Genomic DNA, 26,298 nt, shown 5'->3' on the forward strand with positions numbered 1-26,298 from the left:
GAGGTGTCTCACAATTATCAAAGATTATGGCAATTGTGATAAATTGATGGTCCTATGCTAAGAGTGGGTCCATTCACAGGCCCTTCACTGAAAGCCTTATCTCATCCTCCCCCTTTGACCACAACTTGGAAACTATATCCTACTTTTGTCACCCATTTGGGGCTGAGCATCATAGCCTGTATTTCGATGCCATGTGTGAATGTCTAATGAGAATTTTAAGCAGTTTTTTGTAAGACAACACCTACTCACCGTAATTTGTCACTTTTCCCTGCAAAATTTGTTAGACCTAAAAGAGCCTCATAGTTTTGCATGCCATCCCGTTCTGTGTTCAGCAGGCTGACTAGCGGACGCACAACCTCGTACACCTGAGAAACAAAGACAGATTTTTATTAGAAGTAGATGGGATTGTAATGAGATTCATACGCAAAAATACAGGAACCTTAGACCCCCCCTAAGCAAACATATGGTTGCAAAGGGATCGAAATTTAGCCCTTAAGTCGTAATAAGTGCATAGGTGTCTACTGGAGCAGAGAATTGGTGCAATGATTCAGAGACTTTCACCTCGATGTCTTGGTGGCACAGACTTTCACTTGTTGACTCATGGTCCGGGTGCATTGATGCAGACTTTGTGACACCTGTATAAAGTAACATGATGAAAAGACTTCCCTGTAAAAGACCAGGTCCTCATTACAGAAGCAACCTCAAAGGTAAGACATGCACACCAAGTGAAAGTTTCTGCCGTAATCTGGTGACATCTGGTGACAGGAGTGGTTCTTGCAGGTAGTAAATCACCATCAGTGAGAGCACCTGCTTGTCATTTCCAGTGGATGGGCAGATAGGTGAAACCCAATTTGCAAGGGGCATTCTTAATAAAAAATACCCTTGGCTCCGCACAGTGCCAGTACAATATAATAATCCGCATTAAAGAGCTGGCTGCAATGCCATACATTGCTCACGTTTTGACCAGCTTTGATGGTATTAATGTGAATCTTGTAAACGAGGAGCGCAACAGTGGGTCTCCTCAAGAACTGTTGAGGTTTTTTATCCTTGGGAAGGAGGAGCCCTAAGCTCCCTCCCTTTGGGGGAACACAATACTGGGCCATCAGCTCAAATACTCATATTACCTCTCAGTGCTCTTGCATACATGAAGCAGTCTGCTTGGACCTTTCTTTCATCCATCTTGATGGATGAGAACGTGTAATCCCTCTCCACTAGGATTTTACCATCTCACTGATGTCATCATGCCCCTAATGTCACCTGTATTTGGGTAAGGATTTTAAAATATATCACAAGCTTAGCGAGCCTGATGTGTACCATTAAGGTACTAAAAAGAACCCTCTCCAATTGATTTTTATTGATCCAGCAACTATTTAGTAATTAACTTCTGAAGTACACAGTATGCTATGAATTGTTTGCTAATATGACTTACTCAAGAAATAATACAAAATTGCAATAACTTTTTGATTGTGGGTTTGTTTGCTGTACTTCAATATTTTGACCACAGAGAGAAGCAAGATGCATGTACAGCATCCATTTTAGAACATCCTCATTCCTCACTCCTCATCCCTACTTCTCATCCATCATCTATAGTTCTCTTCCAGCCCTCCTACTTCTCATCCATGATCCCTGCTTCTCATCCCTACTTCTCATCCATCATCCATACTTCTCTTCCATTATCCTTACTTCTCATCCCTCACCCCTGCTTCACATCGCTACTTTTCATCCATCATCCTTACTTCTCATCCTTCACCTCTATTTCTCTTCCATCATCCCTGCTTCTCATCCCTATTTCTCTTATGTTACCCCTACTTCTCATCCATCATCCCTGCTTCTTATTCCTACTTCTCATCTATCATCCCTACTTCTCATCCATCTCTGCTTCCTATCCATTGTTCCTACTTCTCATCCATTATACCTGCATTTCATCAATCATCCCTTCTTCACATCCCTGCTTCTCATCCATCACCCCTACTTCTCATTCATCATCTCTACTTCTCACCCTTCATCCCTATTTCACTTCTATCATCCCTACTTCTAATCCATAATCCCTACTTCCCACCCACCATCCCTACTCTCATCCATCACCCCTACTTCTCATCCATCATCCCTACTTCTGATCCGTCATCCTTCCTTCTCATCCATCAACCCTACTTCTCATTGCTCATCCCTCAGTCATACCACCACAGTTTCAATGTTGTGAAACAGCCCTTCACACTGATAGGCTGGCAAAAGCCAATCAGAATTAAGAAAGAGGGCTGCATTCTAGTGATCTAGCCACTGAAAAATACAGCCTTCTCATTGCATATGCTGGTTGAGGACAGATGATAGGGAACATAACTGGGGTTTGCTTTCAGTGGATCCAAGGCTGTACGGTATTTAATTTGATTTAAATAAGAGATGTTCTATTTACACAGGCCTCTGTGGAAAGCTTTGATGGTCTGGGGAAGACAGGGTGCCCCCCACCTCAGCCATAAATCAACACTTGGAGAGAGGGATTTAAAATTTATCAGAATCGTTTCTGGTTTCAGTTTCATATATAATAACTGTGTCCATGACTTGCTTGTCTGGTTTCCTACATAATTGAGGTCCTGTTGAGCCTGAAATCTTCAAACTGCACATAAAGAAAAAAATGTAGCTCTCAGAGCTAAAGGCAGCCTCAGTCTACAACATTTTCTTTGTTACAAATACAACTGAAGGCAGAAAAGGTTTCTGATAAACGATATTCCCCTGTCTCCAAGAGTTGATTTTAAAGTTTCTTTGGTACAGTATTAAACTGAAACCAGGTACAGTTTCTGATGATCTGTACACCACTGTCTCCAAGTGTTGATTTATGGTCCAAGCCCAGGACCCTTGTCTTTTCCAAACCATCAGAGTTTTCTGCAGAGGCCTGTATAAACAGAAAATCACTTAAATACAATGACATGCTGTACAGCCTTGGATTCACTGAAAGCAAACTGCACAGTGTGCAATGAGAAAGCTGTTTTTCCAGTATTTAGACCAATAGGATGCAGCCATCTCTCTTAACTCTGATCAATAATAAGGTGTGTTTCACAGAATTGAAAGTGTATTAGTATGACAAAGGGATGAGGAATGAGAAGGGGGTATGGTGGATGAGGGATAAGAAGAAAGGATGAGAAATAGGGATAATGGATGATTCATGAGAAGTAGGGATAAGAAATAGGAATGATGAATTAAGGATGAGAAGAAGGAATGAGAGGTATGGATGATGGATGACGAGTAAGGAAAATGGATGAGAAGGAGGGATGAGAAATAGGGATGCTGGATGAGATGTAGGGATGGTGAATGATGGGTGAGAAGTACGAATAACGGATGATGCATGAGAAGTATGGAAGAAAGATGGAAAATATGGATGAGAAGCAGGGGTGATAGATGAGAAGACAGGATGATGGATGAAAAATGGGGATGATGGATAAGAAGTAGGAATGGTGGATGAGAAGTAGGGATGAGAAGAAGGGATGAGGGATGAGAAGTGGGGATGATGGAAGAGAAGTGGGGATGATGGATGAGAAGTAGGGATGAGAAGCAGGGAGGAGGGATGAGAAGTAGGGGCGGTGGATGAGAAATAGGAATGATGGATAAGAAGCAGGGATGAGAAGTCAGGATGATGGAAGAGAAATAGGGATGATGGATGAGAAGTAGTGATGATGGATGAGAAACAGGGATGAGGAATTAGAAGTAGGGGTGATGAAAGAGAAGTAGGGATGATGGATGAGAAGTGGGGGTGATGGATGAGAAATAGGGAAGAGGAGCAGGGATGAGGGATGAGAAGTAGGTATGAGGGATGTTTAGTAGGGATGATGGAAGAGAAGTAGGGGTGATAGATAAGAAGTAGGAATGAAGAGTGAGGAATGAGGATGTCCTAAAATGGATGCTGTATGCATGGTTAGATATTGACTTGATAATATATATCACACACAATCGAACAACTTTAAGCTTGTGGCAGACTACTGGAGTCACTAATCCACTGTTATGGACAAAAGGATATGATTAGGCTAAGTAGCTGGCCCAATCTCTTGACAAACATCTGACTACAGAGGGTGAATTCCTTGTTACTACCATGATGACATGATAACCCCTAGACAAGGCTATGTGAATGTAGGTATTTCAGCCCAATAAACTATGAAATTAAGTTCCTATTAAGGTCCTTTATGCACGATACATGTAGCAATTAGGTTGGGAATCTATCTCAACCCTGGAGAAGGTCTCTAAGCCATATGTCAATAGGCCAGGCATGTGGTTAAATGTTTGAGCCATAGCACTTATTGGACATCCCTGTTTTTGTTTTCAACCTTACCTGGGGTACCCATTTAATAAAGAAATTTAAAGGGAAGTGGTGCAACAACTATATTTCCTTTTACCCTCCTTTAGATAGATCAATGACTTAATAATAGTCATCAGCATTTCATACAAAATCAGATATGTGACTTCTTCTTTCCAGCTCTGCCTACCTTTTAGAGGCATTGACCTGTTGTGAAACCTCTAGATTACTGCAGAGGTCAGTCTGGCTATTTAAACTTGTTAATTTTGTTCCAAACACATAAGGATGTGAAAGCATCTAGCTCATGTCCCTTCTAATGCTCTAAGTGGTCAACGGGCAGCACAAAGTACCATGCATATGAAATACCACTAAACTAATCAAAGAAAGTTGGAACTTAAGACTTCTTATAAGGTAATGATTCTTTAATTTTCATATGTTTGGCAGAAAATGAAAAAAATCTGGCTCACTGCATGCCAGACAAAAATTTCCAGTGCATCAGGGACATTTGTTTCTATTTTATTTTTACTCATTTTTTTCAATGGCGAATCCTACTCTGGGGCTATTTCTTTGGAGAATAAAAAGTCACAGATTGTTCCACCCCCTGTCACTGTTATGTGTTACCAGGTAGCACCTGCCAAGTTAACTGATGTCATGGCTGCAGTCAATAAATATGGTGGTCTGGTTGCAACTGGACCAGTGGAAACAGTAAATTCCTTACTTAAGGCAATATAATTATATTCTATAGAATATGTTATCATCAGTCTAATTCTCTTCTGGGCTGAGTCGCCATCCTAGGCCAATTTTGTTCAAGGGATTTTTAAATGTATGTATGTTACCAATACCATTAGAACCTACTGATGCCTTTAACCTACAAAATGTTAATGGAGAGCTTAGAAAGCCAAGAGCGTAAAAGGAATAAGACCGGGGACCTGCTGTGCTAAAAGACAGGCTGCAAAAAGTGATTTGAAATTGTGCACGGACTTTTGAGACCAGTCTTTGATTTTGCACTGCAGCCTATGTACTAGTAGATTACTCTGCAATATCTCAAGTCACAAGAGGTCAAAGAGTGACCTTTTTAAAGAATGATAACTAAGCAGGTCGCTATTTACAACCCCCTATGATTGGAAAAAACACAGAGATGGTAACCTGCAAGATACAACAGACCAACATTCTTGTGTTTGGTTTCCAAATGGGATTTTTTTTTTAAAACAGCCCATGTTATTGAAAAGGAACCGGTTCTACTTTAAACAAAAGCAGTTTCCTGCTTTGGAAGATATCGGGAAGAGCAGCCAGCGGTCCCCTGGACCACTACTTACTCCCCCGAAGCCTGTTAACACCATTCACACCTTCCTTTTTACCAGCTACCAACTCTTTTGCGGTGTCGGTACTCAATATTTTGCTATCACAATTGCGGATGCATAGCACACCAAATTGCAATTAGGACGAAATGCCCCTTTCACATTTCTTCATAACAGCAACTAGATATGGGTCTGTAAACTCATTTTGCGAGTTAGAAATGCTTTTGTGACTCACAAATAGGTTTAAGACCCATGGTCATAAACACTGTGATTTTGCAAATCACAGGATTTGTGATTGCAGAATGGCGTTGTACATCTAGCCGCAGATAGCTTAGATAGCTTAGGAGGCCTGACATAGGGATATTGAACCTTTCACCTTTAGGATTAGATGGCTCATGAATTTTGTGCAAGGATATACAACTTTTAATTTCTATGGTTTGGTGGGGAGCTATTTCTTGAGTAGACGATTTCACACAAAAATACAACCCTCTATTCCTGGAGGATATATGAAGTATGGAAAGTATACCTTCACCTCTTGTAAAGTTTCAGATGGACTGAAAGTGGGACACATTTACTCTAATGAGGTTTAAGAAAAAACAAAGAATTTTTACATAAGGACCTACCCTCTCTCCAGGGAATGCAATATCCGGGTTTGAAACTGCAGCAATTTTGGCAAGAGCATGACTGGCTTTTATTTTTCCAACATCAGTGCCCTCAAGGGCCAGCGGTATGAGAGACTAGAAAAAGATACAATAGATGGTCACAGTTAGTAACTATAGCACACAGACGCCTGAAGCATTAGCATTTTTGTAGTAGGCTTTATCTTCCATTCTCTCACCCATCCTTATTGTATGGAGAGATAGGATACAGGATACTTCAATGCTTTTATTGTCCATAATAGCTGTACATTTCTTCCTACACAACCAATAATCTCTGCAATACAGATACCAGTGATGGTGCAATTTGAAATAGAAGGATGACGTGATTCGCTCAGGTTTGCTATATCTACATCCTATTGCAAAGTGCTGTGGTGGTACTCTCCTCTTGGTAATATGGTATCTTATTATGGACCCAGGGAGCTTGTGGTGTCTCCTCTGGATGAACTGGTATGCTTCAATAGTTGAATGCTGGATTGGTTTCCTCCGTCAAGGGGTGGTTATTATTGTCTTTTAGGGCAAAGCTACTCATTGCTTCTTTGCACCTACAGTGGAGTGGTCACATCCGTCAATACAATACTTAATAAGTTAAGAGAAACCTCAGACCAGCCCCTGGGTAGACTCTCTGACAAACCTGGTAACAGCCAAGAAGGAGTAATAAGAAGCATGGGAGGTTGAAGACCAGATTTGAGTCTAGTTTCCAGTGAGGAGGGTGTGCAACTTGTGAACAGTGATTGTCTGAACCACCTTCATAAACATTCAAGTAGTGTGGTGAGTCTATTGATCCTATACCAGAGATGGGTAAAACAGTCCAATACAGAGCCCAAGTGACTATCAAGGACTGGTTCACAGTTTTGAGATGATTAACTGAATACTAGAGTGTAAGCTTTTTAAGAGTAGGGTGAAAGAATAGATGGCTGGATTACATTTATATGGTGCACATTATGATACAGTCTCTTGGCACTGTGGTGATGAATTACCAAAAACAAGGAAGGGCAGCTGGATCAGTAAGCTAATCAGTTAAAGAGATTGTTTTCAAGAGGACGAAAATGTAAGGTTGTGGTTGGTCTTCCTAATATTGTCTGAATTTGTGTCCATGATATTTGATCCCTAGAAAAAAGAAATGTCTGACTTCCATTTCACCTGCCTCACATATTCTTCTTGGTGGAGTTTTGGCATCATATAACCTTACCCTGTCCCATGGAATGTTTTGTGCACCACACGCAAGACTTTGAATCTAATTTGGCATCTCCAGGGGAGAATTATTCATACTTATAAAGACCCAAAGCAATCTTAACATATGGATTGTAGTATAGCTAAAGTTTATGAATGAGTGATGTGGCTATAGTAGCATCTAGTCCAGGAGTCTTCAAACTGCAGGGGCGGGCCCCAGTAGGGGGCAGCTGAAGTGGTCCCAGGAGGGCACCAAGCTCTGGTCAAAAGAAGCTTTATGCTGATAACAGTGCTTGGTTTTAAGGAGAATAAAATGAGGGGCAGTAAGCCGCTCTGTAATGGGCCATCAGTAACATTTTTTGCCATTTATATCCAAGCTGGGAGTATGTGTCGAAAGGGAAGGGACTCCAAGTACTATTCAAAACCCACACCATCTTCTAATATCCACACTGTGGATACCTTTACACATTAGTAAGGCCTGCATGACCAGAATACTATGTTTGACTATCATGTATTTGTTTGCATTTTTAAAAAGGTAACAGAACTCGAATGCAATGTTTTAAATAATTCAAAAAATATTTAAACATTGCCAGCTTAGTAGAATAATAATGATCCTTTTTAAAAAGTTTGAAGACCACTGATCTAGAGTGTTGAGATAGTCAATGGAAAAACCTGGAACAAAATGATGATCTCCACTTCCACTCCCAGCGTCTTCCCATTGTCCCGGGCAAACAGTGTCTGACCTGAGCCAAAGCCTGTTTGCTTTTAAGTTTAATACCAAAAGAGAAAGCTTCAGTTTTTGCTCAATAAAGCTAGAGCAGGCAAGCATTCACACATGTTTTAGTTTGTTTGAGACATTCTTGAAGTTTCTCATAATGGATTGTTTTTTACCAGAAGTTGTGTGTCATCAGCGTGAGACTCTTGGCTCTCATCAAATCTAGGTGATTGCGTACATAATTATCAAACAACCTAGGTAACAAGGGAAAGCCCAGTGGCATCCCTAAACTTAGAGCCCTTGATACATCCAGAAATTACCTCAAATTAACTGTCCATTAAAGATCAGCTAAAAACTAGTGGCACTATGATAACTCAATTCCTGGTTCCACTCCTCCCCCAACTTCTTTCTTTTGGTTTACAAGTGGAATGTAATAATCCACTGAGTTAAAGGCCACCATGACTGCCACATAATTACCACTGGCAATCAATTGAACTGAATCTATAACATCCAATACTGCAGTTCAGTGGCATGGGCGGAAACCAGATTGAGACTCATGAATCACCATATTTACTGACGCTTTGTACTGGGTTTGTGCTACTTTTGTAATGCAAACCTGAGACAAAGTGTTATGTTAGGATTTACTACCTAACGTAAATCATGATTTGCATTAGATAGTTTCCCAAAGTTGGATAATGAGCTGCTTTGCGCTATACTGCTTCAAGGAAGTGTGCCATAGGTGGTGCATGGGTGGTCCCATGCAACCATCCCTGGGTACTGACACAAGTCCCAGGGATTTGCCCCTAAATCTTATGCCTCCTTGAGGCAGGGGCAACAAGGAGAAAAGTTTTATTTTCTCCTCGTTTTTCCTACTTTGCATGCGTGCTGTATTGCACAGCACACATACAAAGCAGAAAAGTTTTAAAAGTATGAAAGAATAGTTTTTGTACTGGAAGTTGCTGTGCTGTGTTGCCTTACTTCTTTTTGGTAAATCTGGGCCCAAGAACTCCTTGCAACTGCAAGTGCTATTGCAATCAAACAGAAATTCTGTTATCAAGCATTATGCTTACACGTAGTGGACCGTCAAAGGGGTCTGCCTTTTGTAAAGGATGCAATGAGGTCATTTTAAGTAATGGTGCAATAATAGCTTTATTAGCTTATGGTGGATGATTCCTTGCGGTTAAGAGGGATTGATTAAGTTTATAATGATGGGGGCCAAACTGAACGGGGACGCAAGCCAAAACTCATCTGGGTAAAGTATCATATGCTTTGTCCACGGTATAAGTGTTGCCTATATGGCTTCAGTTGTATTCAAGAGAGAATTCTTGTATGTGAAATGTAGATACATGTGACACCAGACCAAAAATTTTAGAATATTAAATAGTTTCCGATGATATTTGATTATATTTTTAAACAACTCATTTGTGGAGGCACTGAATTTAATTGTCCCCTGAATGCTTCAATTCAATCTAATTTGATTAACTAAGGTTTCACTGATTTTGTTACACATTTCCTGTGGTCATTGTTCTCATTGGGCCTATAAGGTATAATAAGATCAGGGAATATTTTGAAAAGATTTTTACTTAGAAATGATTTCTACTTTGGTTAGTGGGCCTATCAAAAATAGTTGCCCAATATTGAATTTTGGCACAAAAAATTGTATAATGGGAGGCTTCTAAAAGCTCTTTGGATTTTTGAAGTATTTAAAACACTGGCCTATTGTGTTTAAAGCCAATCCTACCATTGAAAATAATAGTTTTCTATGCTTATGTAAGTAGTAGTTACATGGGGTTTCTATTCTTAAAGGTCAATTTCCATGTTTTTCTTTTCTTACCTTTCCACCTCCTTGTGCCACAATAATACCTCTGTCCTTTGGATCATCACATAAAGCTAGGAATATCCTAAAATGGAAAACAATATGATAAACACCTTATTTTGTTCAACAAATGTTGTGCAGAACAGTGTCTTCCTGTTCCATTATACAAACTTCTAAAGTCCTACTACTATGCATTATCCGGTTCAGATATGCCACAAAACATTTGATTGACTGCTTGCTGTTATTACCCCTCTAACCCACTGCAGGCACAGGCATGCAACAACAAAGGGCACTATGAAGCCAGGAAGGAAGGGAAACACGGGTAAATGTATGTCCATTAGTTATGTATTTATATTAAAGTTTGATTCCCATGTCCTTGGGTTAGGTCTACATCTGCTGCAAAGTCGCAAAGGCTGTGTTTGTGAGGAGTGAGCAAATGCATATTAAGGTCCCTGAAAATTTAAGCAGGTTTCTGAGTGCTTCGCTTGGCATTCTGACATAATTTAGCCATAGTGCTTAGAAGTGTGGCGTTTAATGTGTTAGATTGCTTTCATACCATTACTCCTGGGTTAGGGATTTACTGGTTGAACAACATATTTCCTGTTACAAGCTTAGGCCCTGGGAATGATGCATATATTCAAGCCCTAAAGCCAGACTATAGCACTGGAGGAACTGGCATATACAATGCTTCACCCTGTTTGTCTCTTAAGAAAATAAATTCATATGATCTATAGGAGAGTCACGTACATCTTGTTAGTGTGAAAGCGATCTTGCAGTGTAAACAACTCAATGGAAATATCACCTGAAAGAGTTGTAACATACCACATAAGCCATGGGTTGGATTCTTACATCACTGTTAACTCTCTTATACTGACCACTGTCTACCAAAGTTCACTATGGAAGTCTCAGAGATCACCAGATTTAGATGAAGGGATAATGCTGGAGTCGGGGACTCTTCTGATTACAAGTTACTTCATCCATAATGGGGAATAAAATGCAGATGGTAGAATACTGCATTTAAGTCCAAAATGTGTTCCCCCTTCTAGAGGAACTATAGGGCCCAAATCCACATACATTTCCTACTTGCTTGGAGCAGGTGGTAAATGGGTGTAAGGGCTTTGTGGAGGCCAGTGGTGTATATGCATGTGTGGTAGGTAGCTGGAGAGCTGGGAGCTCCCATCAATGCTTAGGACCAGGGCAGGCCAGGTCCATAGTTTTCAGTCCCGGGATATCAGGTCCAGTATTTATGCACTTGGTAATTTGGGGCTTAGAGACACAGGACAACTTGGAATAACCCAAGAAATATAACTCTGGAAATAACATTCCTTGCTACTCATAGTGACTATGTGCTTTCGTAACAGAACAGAAAAAGACACAGTACTGAGCCACTACTAGATCTGTACATGTCTCAACAGAGTCCTGCAAAGAAAGTCCTGTTTGAATGGGCAATGGGTCAACTAGGAAGGAAAGCTGAGAGAGCTATCTCCTTTTCCAAACAGAGAAAGGTTGTGTGTAAATCCTCAAAATAAGAGTCATACTGAGGCAATGCAACCTGTCTCTATATTATATTTGTTAAATAGTTACCTTGCTAAGAGCTCCTTTGTTGCATCAGTGAGGATGGCACTGTCTGCTTTTACCATGCACGTGAGCGCGGAAGTCACACCTGCCTTGAGCAATCGCTTCACTCGCTTCATCACAAAGTCTTTCTTGTCCTGAGAAAGGTGGGATACATCTGTTAATCCTTGGCAGTAATGGTTATACAAATGGGTTACGTGTGAAGGGAAATTAAACCTGTGTATGTCTTGAAGATTTATGATTCCCCAGAGTCAAAGCTTCACAAGGGCTACAGCACATGGGAGTCAGGAAAGGTCCTTAAATCCTTCTGTTTATTGTCTACAGCAGGGGTTGCCAACCTTTTCTGTAAAAGAGCTATACATAGCTAATGACAACCATCCTTAGCTACTGATATTATTAGTGTTGTAACAGTGACCACTTCAGACAGGATTTCATTATTGGCCATCATATGGAAGATTACAAGCACTGATTACCTCAGTTCATCATAGTTGCCATCAGTAATGCAGAAAAGGCTTTATCAATGTTGAATGCCTCTACGTGGGTAATACATAACAGTCCTAGGTGCAATGCCCTTGCCTGCCAGGTAGTAAGAATACTATGCATTGCTGAACGATTTATCGTTCGAATATCAGCTTTACATTACAGTACATGTATACTAATTCAGCCAAACAAAAGCTTCTTATTTATTAAGTTGCGCTGCACTGTGGAGAGCTCCTTCTAGGTAGCTGAAGAGCTACCAGTGGGTCATGAGTTACTCGTTGGAGAGGCCTCTTCTATGCCTATAGCACACCTGTGCTACTCCAACTACATTTGCATCTAGGATTACTTTACTTGGGAGTACTTGAATGTGATTATTGTGTTGCAGGGTTGTCTTGCTCAAATGTACCACTTTCTTCCTCACTACTGCAATGAAACTGGCTTTTCCTATCTCATAAGAACTCAATCAACAATGGGCAAGGCCTACCTTGGGATGCTCTTCAGGCACATGCTGTTTTGAGAACTTGGCCAGCTGTACCATCTCAGGAATTATCTCCTTCACATCGTAGCTGTTGGTGCAGTTCACTAAGGTCGATGCTACAGCATACAGGACCGTCTTATCGCTTGACTGAAAATCAAGAACCGATTACTAGATAAATACAAATGAAGAATTTGTTTTGCTTTTCCAGGACTAGATTACGAAGTTGTTAAGCATCCACTGTGACACCCTTTTGCATTACTGGATTATTATTAATGCTTTTCTGACAATGGGACTGGATCAAAGTAAATCATCACACTAACACGGCACAAGAGCCTTAGATGACCTCATCACTAATTTGAGAAATCTGTTGTAGCTCACCAGTTGAAAGGAATATGAATATACATACAGAGTGACATATATACATATAAAGTGAGATGGCTTCCTTATTCATATAGAATGATGAACATGTTACTTACCTTCTCTAGTGCTCTTTCTGGTAGAGACTCTAACTAGTCGCAGATTCTTCATATTTTGACTATTCACCAGGCATCAGATTGCATCTGCACCGATAGGTGGCGACATGCAGCTCTGCACGCAATTCTGCTCCAGAAATGATGTGCGGAGCCTATATACTCACCACTCCCACATGCTGACGTGAGTTATTTTCAAGACTGTCTACGACTCCAGAAGCAGAGCCCCAATAGTAAATTGGTTGTGACCAGAGTGCAGATTCCTAGAATTTGGATGGATGGAGTCCATTCACACAAGGAGGAGGAGGGGGTCAGTGATGAATCTGCAGCAAGATAGAAGCTCTACCAGAAAGAGCATTCCCGAAAGTAAGTAACTTGTTCTTATAGAGACTTCTAGCCATAGATTCCTCACCCTTTGACTAGATAACAAATGCAGTACCTATTTGGAGGTGGGTCTGTGCATGGAATCAAACCATAAGGTCCTACAGGACTGAGCGTGCAAAATTAATTTGAATTGAGGTAAGGGTCTTAAAAAGACGAGAGGGAGCTCTGGAACTGCATCTGGTGGAGCAGAAAAAAACAAACTGATATCAGTGTGCAGAGTGGCACCTATATAGGCTCTGAACTCCATTTCTGAAGCGGAACAGCATACATGTGGAGCTCAACAGCTCTACCTCCTGATACCCAGAGGTACTACTGAAAAGTTTCTGCATCCAGTTGAGGAAGGAGATTGGATACGCCTGAGGAATATTTAAAAGGCAAGGAATCTGCGGCCAGAAGTCTCTTTCAGAAATATGCAGATAGAGTGAGATGGTAGGAACATCTTGAGCAATTACATTGTAGGAAGAATAGGATTTTTAAAAATGTGTGGTCCATTAACTCTCTAGTTGCTACTTGTAATATATTAACGAAATAAGGTTTGCTGTTACACTATCAGGCAACTGCAGGAGCACAGTGTCTAGAGGAACAGCAAAAGGAAAACTTAAGAGATGTTTTATAAATCCAGGGTTCTTCCAGAATTCAATACAGACAGGCTGGAATAACACAGATCTGGCAAATATTACTAAATATAAACAGTTTGAGCGAAGGACAAAGTTGAGAGATGGACAAGTTACCTTGGACAGCTCAAACATGGCTTGCAAAGCTGGCTCATCCTCCACAAAGTCATCCTTGACATCTGCATCCAGGGTCAGGTAAGCAAGCCCCTCTACCGCCCACTTCCTGGTTCGATTGTCAATGCCTGCATTACACAGCCACCTGAGCGAGGAGGCGAGAAAGTTCCAGGTCATACATCGGCATAGTCTGTTCTCAGACACAGTGCTTTATTAATCGTTAGGGAATAAACTACTTGTGCTGTAAGAATTATACAGGTTCAGCTATGACCTAGTTAGGTCTTATTCATTCAATAATACCCTCCTGATGAAGCATAGCTTCTTTAATCATCTAAACAGTAGAAGATACAACAATCATTCATTACATGTCAGGCTGCATAACCTATTTCATGAGAAATCTCTGTCACTTGTGTTATCGTAGGAAACTGATTCAGTGAGAATGTAGGAACATAAATCTACAATAAACAAAGGCAACTTGATGATAACACTTGTATAGCCTTGTGTGGAAAGAAAACACAAGTTCACAAGTAGTATTTACAAGTTTTTTTATCTAACCTCATTTCTTTCGCGAACGTGACACTGATGAACCCTAACTGATTGATCTATTCCAATTAACTTTTCAACATAAAGTCACCGGGTTGACAATATCAACCCAATGAATGCCCATTTAATACCTATCTTTTTTACTATCCCTAATTCTCCCTCCCCCTGGATTTTTTTTTTTAATTCGCCTACATCCCCTGCCCCAATCACATACTCCTTTCCCTTTAGCAATTTTAGGATGTATTATGAATTGTTATTATTTCCATCAGTCGAGTCACAGGATTCAATACTGGTTTGGTGGTATTTCATGATGACAATCATCAATCAGATTTCAGCACTCTGACTTTGTTCCATTTTGGTAATTCACCAATCCAGAGTCACTAATTTGGATTTGTAAAACTGCGATTGTCCTGTTTGTTTTTCAGTTTGTTTTTCACCAAAAAGGCAAATATCCATATTCATTACTGTTGTTGCTTAAAAAAGACTAATATTTGAAATCGGCATCCTAACAAGCTTGCATAAATCAAAAGCTGAATAGTTGGTGGGTTCAGGAATCTGTATTGGTTCAAAAGAGAACATGGCGCTGTTGTCAACGTATACAACACACTTAGGGCCAGATTTATCATCATTTGATGCAGCACACTGCATCAAGACAACTTGCTCTGCTGCATCAAATGGAGAGGGCAGGAATGCGTCATATCTGCTAAGATATGTTGCATTCCTGCTATCTCACCGCTGGCACTCTGTGCAGCCTAGCACCAACGCAGGCAGGATTGTTTTTGTGCAGGAAGGCAGACCTTCCGGCACGTAACAATCCTTAAAGGCGCTTTCCTCTAAGTGTGCTACAGAATGCCGTATACTTAGAAAGAGGAAACATCAAGGAAAGATAAAGCTATTTCTCCTTGTTGCACCTCCATCCAGAAGACATACAATTTTGATGTATTCCTAATAATACCAGTCTTGGTAAATCTGGGAATGTGTCCAAATCCATGGGTAGATGCACCAACTGAAAGCCTTCCCAGGGCAGACTAATGCAAGGCAGTGACTTGTGCTACCATGTGTTACTTCAGATTTACCAAGCAATGCAGGGAGCAAATCAGGGGCAAACAAGGTGACCGTGCATTGTTTGGTAAATATAACTTAAGGATTGGGTTGCCCTTGCAATACTATGCGTGACGAAAGGGTAACACAATTAAATAATACATCTTGGTACACTGGCTTTACAGTGGTTTTAGTGGTTTCAAGCACTGCTTTTTTCGTTTTGTTAAATTTATTTTCGTCTCTCATCTTTCCTTTCTCTGTTTCTTGTTTACTTCTTTTGATTTCTTCACTTAGATTTGAAAATTAAACTTTGATATTCTATTTCTCTTCACTGGGGTACTATGCTAGCGTGTTTTCGTAATTCAACCAGCACTTTAAAAAAAGCTGCAGAATAAAGGTCGGACTACTTTTCATGATGTGACTTTGTTTTAATTGTCTATTGTTGCATGGGATAGAAATTCCATTTCCCCTTAACTAAAGATGGGTACAGTGGCTGAAACCTTCCTTTGTGATATTTCACCTTTGGGCTCTACTCATCTTTAATTCCCATTAACTCAGGAATGTGATACATTGTCTCGTGACCCTCATAAAAGCAAGTGCATTACTGGGCTGCACACATTTCCATCATCATTTTATTTGAGCTACAGATTCATATACGTTTATCTTTATCCCTCTAACAACCACAGTGTACTAGTACCAGCTTCCTCGTGCAGCCACAGGCCAGACGTGATTGAGTTCATCAGAGATGTTTGTTTTTCTTTTTCACTAACAAATCCCCCCTTTTGGAGAAGAATATAAATCTTTGCCAATTGGGTGCATTCAACATGGTGCCCACATGGCAGAGCTTAAGTGCCTTCATTGTAGCTGCCACATAGATCTCCACCTGTGGCATGGTATGGTGGACAGTCTTGTGCCAGGTCAACGGAGGATACCCCTCGGCCTACCAGGCATTCCAGCCACCTTTCTCTGAATGAGGCTATTTATCTTTACTTACTATCCAAATTGGAGAGGATGATTATCAGCCAACAAATGGTTATAGGAACCCTTTCCGGACCACAACCCTAAGGCAATCATTATAAGGGCCAATTACTTCTTGATTTGACAAGTAATAGGAGCTAAGAGCATAACTCGGAATCACAAGTTTCACCCACACTCCTGTTTCTTTATCCCTCTGCACATTTTGACAGGTAAAACTGACTGCAATATGCACACGAGGAAAAGGCTTACAGTGGGGTGAAAAACATACAGGAACTAGAGTGCAAGCACAGATTCCTGCAGTTATTGCTCATTGTGCACACTTGTAATACAGCTTCAGTTTTACACTGGGTGGGAAAACCAAATCCCATGCTATGTGTATCTTCCTAGAGTGGAGTGCAATCTGCTCCAGTTTTCTAGCAAACCTTTAATGAAAGCCTAGGTTCACAATTAGAATGAGTGGATCTTCTAGGGGGCAATCTAATCTTGGGCAATAAGAATTATCCTGTCGAGAACACAGACACAGATATGCCAAGCCTTTTCTTGCCCAAGGCCACCTGAGACCAGAACTATTCATTGCAGCTGAAGAGAAATATGGGGTGACTGGACCCCAAGCTCACAGCCGGAGCCTCACTGGTACCCTTCAGCTCTGACCAGACTAAAGGACAAATCTATGACGAAGATCTTGGACAAACTTAAGAGTCTGGTTAGTCTGTATCATTGTACGCTGCCCGTCGAGGGAAAGATTAATCTGGTTTTCACGTATTTATGCCATTTCTTGAAACGATCTAGAATCATGTTATGAAGTTGCAATGAGCTCACATGAGAGAAAAGCGGTTCTTGATCCAGGAATTTATTAGAACAATTTCCAATTTAATAATGATCCTGGAATAGACCACTGTCTGTGCACCTAGGCTGAGAGTTTGTGTAATGATTGCAACTGGAATGTGTAGAGCAAATGATTGATGCGGTGTTAACTGCCATCACAGGGCAAAATTGCACCTCAAGCTCTTAGGCAAGAACAAATTTCAGACAACCCTGAGAGCACTACTGGTAAATTCATACTTACTTCCTGCATTGCTTTGCCAGTTTCTCTGTGGATCCTTCTGCGAACTGCCGCAGACCATAGTCCGTGCCTCCCGCTGAGCCCAGCTTGCACAAACCCTGAAAAAGAAATTGTGTGAGACAACAGCATGGCAATATATATTTTATCCATCCTGTTGCTGTGGCCATGGGATCTAGGTCAGTGACCAAATGATCAGGACTCATGCAGCTCATTAACAGTGTAAAGCAGGAAGGAAGGGGCAAATATTGATGATTCAAATAACAAGATGATACTCTTTTTCCCTTGTTCACACATAACACCACCACTGAAATATTAGAGCTGTTCAGAAACCTAGTAATGTACTAATTGGGCTACCACTCAGTTATCGGGCCCCAAAAGGTATCTATGGGCCATCAGGTCCTGCGACACTGGGCCAACAGTTGATGCAACTCTGATACTGAGTCACTGAAATATTATTACTGAGCCACTGGGGCCTGCAACACTGCTACTAAGCCTCCAGAACATGCATCACTAAGGCACTGGGGTCTACAACACTACCCGTGAGCATCAAGGACCCCAACAGTAGCAGAGTACTAGTAACACCTGCAGCCTTTCTTAAGCCACTACCTCTTGCAACACTAATACTGAAGAAACAAGCCCACATGCTTACCCCTGAGGAACCCAGAAGCATAACACAGAGTCTGAAATTTTAGCTACAGTGGAACTAGGAATTGAGACCTGCAATACTACCACAAAGACATTAGGTCCACCAAATCTACACTAGAGCCATGAAACCTACTCCACAACCCACCTTCTGAGCAAACCGGCTGCCAGTCTTACAGTATATCCTTTGTGCCAGCAGGCTGGCCCCTTAACTATACCTGTGAGTCATCAAGATTGTCTCACAAGCCCATATATTATCCTTCAATTCCTGAATCCTTACCATGGAGCCACTAGGTCCTTCTCACAAATCATAGTAGATGATAAGCCACAACCCGATCCACTGTGCTTACTTCCCAAGCTAATGAAGGATTAAATTGGCCCAATTCATATCTGAAGAAATGACCAATCTAAAGGGCCTATACCCTACATGAGTTTCTTAGAGCAGCCCTGCAAGCAGGACAATGACTAGTTCCATCAGCGCAGTACCAGAAAAAGATGACAACCGGATTTAGGTTTCTCACTTGTGCTTTACAATGTATAAAAAGTAGCCGTATCCAAAGCATTGATGGTTAAAGCTTTGCACCTCTGCAGCATGAAGCACCATAAAGGCCACTGTGTCAGGATTCAATAATATTAATATTAATCTATGACATTGGCTCTTAAAATCTGCACAACTCACCACCAGTGCTCGGATTTTAATCTTCTCATTCTTGGTTTTCTTGTAGATCTCCTTCAGCATTGACACACCATTGGTGATAATGAAGGTGGCTCGGTTCAGTTTAGTTGAAGAGTGGATTAGCGCCTCCACCGCCACCAGCTGGTCAATCTCATTCTCTGAGCTGGTAAGGGCCACCATCATCTCCATAACCCCCTGCATTCCCAACAGCTTGTTACCAATATCGAAGGGACCCTGCAGGATGCCGGAGACAGTCTGGATTGCATGCAGATTCTTTTCCATATTGTTTGGGTCAAATTTGCCCCTTCAGGAGAAAACAAAGGAATATGTTACCAGTCTGAATCCCACAGGGCTGTTAGAGGGAAATCAATACATATAATTCGACGGCCAATGGTGATGGGACATGAAAAGACACAGTGCTGCACATTGTTTACTATCTGAAGGAAGCCATGTTGTCCTTGCTGTCCATTATTGCACTGTACTTATGCAAATGCAATATTACCACAAAAATGACTTTCCATTAAATTTCAATGTTCTGGTGTTAAAAATCTTCTTGAAGCATGCTTTTTTTGAGTCAAAGATAGAGCTCTCTCTTGGTCTGGAGCAGAAATGCATCTGGATGAAACACAGCATGGAGTAGGTTTAGATGCAAACGTGGCTGCTGGTCACTAACCATCTGCATGACCATAACTGTGCTCATGTAGTATTGTCACGTGGGTCCAGTGCTTAAATTGTGCTTGTTGTTTGTGGTGCTGAGCACCGGCACTTATTTTTGAGGGCCGGCGCTTATTCTTTTGCTGCAAGCATTTGCTGCAGGCAAAAGACACATATTGGAAAGACGGAGGAAGAGAAAAACGGAAAAGCTTCACAATAGAAGAAAGCAGAAAGCTGCAAGAGTGAGCTGAAGGGGCAGGGAGTGGCTTTAAATGGATTGAAGAGGCCTGAGATGGCTTCAGGATTACGCTGCCACAGTATTCCGTGTTCCTACATTTAATTGCAGCAGCTCCGTGTTTAAGAGGAGGGCTTTGGGCACCGGCATGTTTTTATTTACAAATTAAGCACTGCGTGAGTCCACCCTTCAAATACCACAGAGGAACATCACAAAAAATGTTCATGGAAAAATTCAGGTTAAGGTGTATGCTTAAACAATTATGGGGAATGGCTTTTGGATGTACAAGGTACCCAGGCCCTCTTGGAGGCTGAATGCAGCCATTAAGCCCTGGAAAAGGTTTAATCCACATCCCAGTCTCCTTTGATCAAGAGTAGTGAACAAGTGCAACCCTCTACAGGACCAAGAGGTAGATCTTTCCCTATTTGTTTTTTAACTCAGGCAAATTCATTTGGATTGCAGCACAATTTCCAAATAGGTTGACCAATAATCCATAACTTGTATTGGAAGACCTGAACAGAATACATGAAATAATCCCTACAGGATCTTGCAGAGTACTAAGAAGCATTGTTTCCCTGCAGAAAATTATATATGTGCCTACAAAAACAGTGTTACAATCTCTCAGGGCTGTTTTCATTGATGGATGCACTGACGGTCCATCTGTCCATCCAGCAACGTAAGTCACCGAGGACCAGATTTACTAACATTTGATGCAAGGCAGAGCAGCCACCACTGTTGCTGCTCTGCCTTGCATGTAAGGGAGAAAGAACAAATATGCCATATCCACTAAGATATGGTGCATCAGAGCGGATGCACTTTTGCCTGCCATGCATCAATGTGTCATAGTCCACTGGTATTTAGGTTCTCTAAAGCATATGTTTTGTATTGGAAGGGGAACCTTCCAGTACAACAATGATCTTTTAAGACTCTTCCCAATTTATATGTGTGCTGTACAATGCAGCACCAAGGCAAAGTTGGAAAAATAAGGAGAAATTAAAACATTTCTTCAGGTTACACATGCCTCAAGGAGGCATGAGGTTTTTGCACAAATCCCTGTCTACAAATGTTAATTGCCAAACCCCATGGGTGGTTTCATGGAAATGTCAATGTACCAACCATGGTAGTCCCCCTTTTTTGCAAAGTGGTGCAAAGCGGCACATAGCACAATTGTGCGTTATTTTGGGAAACTTTCAAGTGCAAATCTAGGTTTGCAGTGGATAGTAACTCCCACCCTAACACTTTGCACCGCAAGAGTGTCAGTTTTAGATGCAAACCCAGCTTAAAGCGTTAGTAAATCTGTGCCTCTGTGTCTTTTGGCCTTCTAGTGTTTTCTTCAGTGTCCAGGAGGGCCGGTTCAGCCCCGTGCATTACTCTTCATGGCTTACGTGATGTATTCCTCACAGATCTTTCTGTAGTTTTCTCTCTCCGGGTCACAGCGCAGGTCCTCGAAGAGCTTGTTCATGAGGATGGAGGCAGTCATCCGAGTATTTTCAGTCAAGGGGAGGCAGTTGGGCAACTCTGGGATCTGACCCAGGACTTTCAGGATCTTCCTTAGTCCTACATGAGAGAGATAGGAGAAAAAGGAGGATGAGAACAGGGGCGTTCAAGGGGTCAACATAGATGAAAATCAGGGCAGCGAAGAGAGAGAGTGCAAAGGTAATGAGAGAGAATTAACACAAGTGAGAAACTCTTAACTAGACAAGAGAAACAATTATAGGGAAGGGAACTTGAAAGCGTGCCAGAAATAGACTCCTGAGAGAGGAAAAAAGGGTCATGTGAAGGCGAGGAACAAGTAGCAAATAATCCAAAGTTATGAAGGCCAGAACCAGGTGCAAGAAAGAGATACATGACAGAGATGAGTTTAGGGTGGTAAAGCACTCTGAAGGTACTGTAAAGAGACATGTAGGACCACAGAGCACAATCAGTGCAGAAGACCGCAATCAGTGCAAAGGAAAGGGACAAGAAAAAGTAACTCACAAGAAGACACTCTGGAAATAAGCAGAAGAGAAACAAGAGAGAGAGAGAGAGAGAGAGAACGATAAGGAGAGACAGAGGGACAGGCAAAACGTTTGCAGGAAAATAATGTGGAAAGAATCAGTGAAGAGGCAAAGTAAAGTACTGTGTGTGTGTGAAATTGACAAATAGAGAAAAGAGAGAGTAAGGGAACAATACTTGAGAAAAGAGAACATTTTAGGCAAGAAAACCTGGTGGAAGAGAAAGAAAAGAGTGCAATAAAGTAGGGAAGTGTCCGTCCATGCGCGTGAATTAGCAGAAACCGAGCCATAGGGGCTCTAACCAGAGTGCTGGTGCCTATAAAATAGAATTTAAATAGAAGAAAACTGGCTGAGTAACACGTGACAATGGTTTTAGTACTATTAGTAACAGGACCACTGCCATTAATTGGTTGGTGAGCTGTCCTGTTTCTAGTCAGTTTACTTCTAATTACATTCCAAGGAAAGGTTTGCGGAGGTAGATGAGTGTATACATGTACACAGAATTTTCTGTTGTGAGTCTTGTATTTAAGCAGTGAAGGGCTGTGTTTTATCCCAATTCCAGGACTACAGACTACATTGCAGACCCTCAGATAGAAGCATTTTACTGAAATGCTCAAGATAGGCTCGAGATTTGCCTTGAAAAATAATAAAATTGTCATTTTCACCAATTAAGCAGAAGCAGTTTGTCTAGGTCAACACTTTAATGGAAGTTCTTTTTGTAAGGTTGCAGATATTTTACAGCCTGTTTTACTATTAGTAACTGAACTGCAATGGGCGAAGGTTGTGTAGATGTCACCTATACATGTGACTTTTGATCAAATGTGGTTTTTACCCTAAAGTAATAAGCATACTGGAACTCACAATGCTAGTCTTAAAATGAAAACTGTGTGACCACAAGTCCCAGGATACTTTGTGCTACTGGCTAACGAAATACAGGACTGGCTGAGAGTCAGTCTCATTACATGAGGCCAGTTGACAGTCATGCACACTGTCTATCTTCTAGACTGCACTCTTTCAGGATATGTGATAAGACCTACCAAGTTTAAAGTAAAGTTCAGATGGAAGATGGGGCTGGAATGATTTTTGGGGATGGAACAATCATTTGAAGACTTAAGGCTTGGTCTAGCACTGCGTAGTAATGGAAGGTGGTAAAATGTTAACTTCAGCCACTGGATTCTACCCTGGGTTTACCGCATCCTCTAGAAATCATTAGATTTCCCAATTGACCTCCAACTCTAACTCACCCCAAAATCTGCTTACCTTTCGATTTATCAGATTTTTATAACTTTGGACGACGTGCCTGAGAAGGTAGAGATTTCAAGGTGTCACTTGTGAATTTTTTAATCACTCCTGAATGTTTGGATTTCGCTACTTTGAGTTCTGCTTATGGCAGTATCAGCAGTAAAAATTCAGAACTACAACGATCAGAAAGCAAAAAAAGAACTTTGCAAACTGATGGACTTCTGGCCTCTCCTGTTCTTGGATGCATTAGGGCTGAAGTCATGAGGTTTTGTCTGGCGCTGCCCATAACAATACGTTGACACCACACCAGTGAGCAGGCTGACATTTGGAGACCCAGAATTGTGCGGTGTACGAAGCCCACAGCCACTCCTGAGACATGGACTCCAAGTTCGCTGCATTGCTTAATTTGAGCTAGTATTTTTTCGCATCAGATATTTACCGAGAGCTAAAGATGGACAAAACACACAAATAGGAGAGATGTGAAAGAGAAAGCCGGAAAAACCGCCACATTGGGAGAAAGTAGAAATCTGCGAGAGTAGATGAAGGGGCAAGGATTGTCTGGTGTTGGATCAAAGAGGCATGAGTTGGATTCTAGATTATGCAGCCTTGATATTCAGCACTCTGACATTTAATTGCACTGGCCGTGGGGTCGGGCAGAGCTTCGGGCACCAGCACTCATTCTTTTCCATTCTTTTCCTGCTACATCCTCCATGCCCCTTAAGAGAGCCCAATCCAGCACTCAGCCTCTATCCACCATGGTACTGCCAATTGTGTTCTGCTGGACAACGCACTAGCGCAGGTGAAACCAATTTCAGAACCACTACAGGGCTACATGGCATTCTAGCTGGCTGTGGCAAGGTAAAGAGCTAGAGGTAGCGCTGTGCTCCAGGTTAGTCTTGGTTGTGCTTGGCCTTCCATAGCCCGGGACTCCCATGTGCTCATTGGTTCAGGCTTCTTGTAGCAGTCCTCTGTGCTCCCAGGCCAAGGGCCCCATGGCAGTCTTGTGCACACCCTCTGTTGGACCTGGCTTTTTGACAGGGTCATCCCCAAACTTTTTGCCTCCTTCCTCCTATTTTTTCTGACCTGTTGTTGTTGGCTTTTGACCTCTGGGCACTTTACCACTGCTAACCAGTGCTAAAGTGCATATGCTCTCTGTGTAAATGGTACTATTGATTGGGTTATCCATGATTGGCTATTTAATTTACTTATAAGTCCCTAGTAGAGTGCACTATATGTGCCTAGGGCCTGTAGATTAAATGCTGCTAGTGGGCCTGCAGCACTGGTTGTGCCACCCACTTCAGTAGCCCTTTAACCTTGTCTCAGGCCTGCCATTGCAAGGCCTGTGTGTGCAGTTTCACTGCCACTTCGACTTGGCATTTAAAAGTACTTGCCAAGCCTAGAACTCCCCTTTTTCTACATATAAGTCATCCCTAATGTGTGCCCTAGGTAACCCCTAAAGCAGGGTGCTGTGTAGGTAAAAGGCAGGACATGTACCTGTGTAGTTATATGTCCTGGTAGTGTAAAACTCCTAAATTCGTTTTTACACTACTGTGAGGCCTGCTCCCTTCATAGGCTAACATTGGGGGTGCCCTCATACACTGTTGAAGTGGCAGCTGCTGATCTGAAAGGAGCAGGAAGGTCATATTTAGTATGGCCAGAATGGTAATATAAAGTCCTGCTGACTGGTAAAGTCGGATTTAATATTACTATTCTAGAAATGCCACTTTTAGAAAGTGAGCATTTCTTTGCACTAAAATCTTGTTGTGCCCTTCAATCCACGTCTGGCTAGGTTTAGTTGACAGCTCCTTGTGCATTCACTCAGACACACCCCAAACACAGGGTACTCAGCCTCACTTGCATACATCTGCATTTTGAATGGGTCTTCCTGGGTTGGGAGGGTGGAGGGCCTGCCCTCACACAAAGGACTGCCACACCCCCTACTGGGACTCTGGCAGACAGGATTGAACTGAAAGGGGGCTTGGTGCATTTCTTAGACACTCTTTGAAGTCACCCCCACTTCAAAGGCACAACTTAGTATAAAACAGGGCCTCTGCCCTACCTCATCAGACACTTGCTGGAGAAGAAACCTGAACCAGAAACTACATCCTGCCAAGAAGAACTGCCTGGCTGCTCAAAGGACTCACCTGTCTGCTTTTCTACAAAGGACTGCTGCCTTGCTGTTGGCCTGCTGCCTTGCTGAACTGCCTGGCTGCTCAAAGGACTCACCTGTCTGCTTTTCTACAAAGGACTGCTGCCTTGCTGTTTGCCTGCTGCCTTGCTGAACTCTTGTCTGGCTGTAAAAGTGCTCTCCAAGGGCTTGGATAGAGCTTACCTCCTGTTCCCTGAAGTCTCAGGACCAAAAAGACTTCTCTCTTCCTCTTGGACGCTCCGTGCGCCGAACTTTTTCGACGCACAGCTTGTTCTGCGGCAAGAAAAACGCCGCACACCGACGCTGATCGACGCGACGCCTTCGGGACGACCGAAACTTTGACGCACGGCCTCGCAAGGACAACGCCGCCCGACTTCCCGGGAGAAATCGACGCAACGTCTGCCGTGAGATCGAAACTTTGACGCACGGCCTCGCAAGGACAACGCCGCCCGACTTCCCAGGAGAAATTGACGCGACGCCTGCCGTGAGATCGAAACTTCGACGCGCAGCCCCGCAGAACGACGCGCAGCCGGAAAACAAGCAGGAAAATCCACGCACAGACCCAGGACATCTGGTACTCCCCGCGAACCACGGAAAGAGACTGTCCGCGTGCCGGAAAACGACGCACGACTCCCCGCGTGGAAAATAACGACGCAAGTCCGTGTGTGCTGAGGAGAAATCGACGCACACACCAGTTTTCCACGTACCTCTTCTCCTGTGGCCCTCTGAGGAGATTTTCCACCAGGTACTTTGTGTTTGAAAGAGACTTTGTTTACTTTCTAAAGACTTTAGACACTTTATATCACTTTTCAGTGATATATTTACAAATTCATATTGCAACTTTGATCGTTTTGACCTGAAGATACCCAGATAAATATTATATATTTTTCTAAACACTGTGTGGTGTATTTTTGTGGTGTTATGCTATGGTGTTGTATGATTTATTGCACAAATGCTTTACACATTGCCTTCTAAGTTAAGCCTGACTGCTCGTGCCAAGCTACCGGAGGGTGAGCACAGGCTGATTTT

General features: G+C 42.1%; 1 protein-coding gene across 4 annotated transcripts in view; it reads right to left on the reverse strand.

Moving 5' to 3' along the window:
* The window catches only part of UNC45B (unc-45 myosin chaperone B), a 78,392-nt gene that overhangs the window by 11,917 nt on the left and 40,177 nt on the right, over positions 1–26,298 (reverse strand). For all 4 annotated transcript variants that reach the window (XM_069226751.1, XM_069226753.1, XM_069226755.1 and 1 more), the window contains 9 exons: positions 21,270–21,441; positions 18,999–19,299; positions 17,681–17,775; positions 14,056–14,197; positions 12,477–12,617; positions 11,522–11,649; positions 9,956–10,022; positions 6,201–6,314; positions 250–365 (listed from right to left, as the gene is read on the reverse strand). In XM_069226751.1, the coding sequence (XP_069082852.1) occupies positions 250–365; positions 6,201–6,314; positions 9,956–10,022; positions 11,522–11,649; positions 12,477–12,617; positions 14,056–14,197; positions 17,681–17,775; positions 18,999–19,299; positions 21,270–21,441 (1,276 nt within the window). The remainder of the gene's footprint in view (positions 1–249; positions 366–6,200; positions 6,315–9,955; positions 10,023–11,521; positions 11,650–12,476; positions 12,618–14,055; positions 14,198–17,680; positions 17,776–18,998; positions 19,300–21,269; positions 21,442–26,298) is intronic.

This window comes from Pleurodeles waltl, chromosome 3_2 (assembly GCF_031143425.1).
Source record: "Pleurodeles waltl isolate 20211129_DDA chromosome 3_2, aPleWal1.hap1.20221129, whole genome shotgun sequence".
Taxonomy (NCBI): domain Eukaryota; kingdom Metazoa; phylum Chordata; class Amphibia; order Caudata; family Salamandridae; genus Pleurodeles; species Pleurodeles waltl.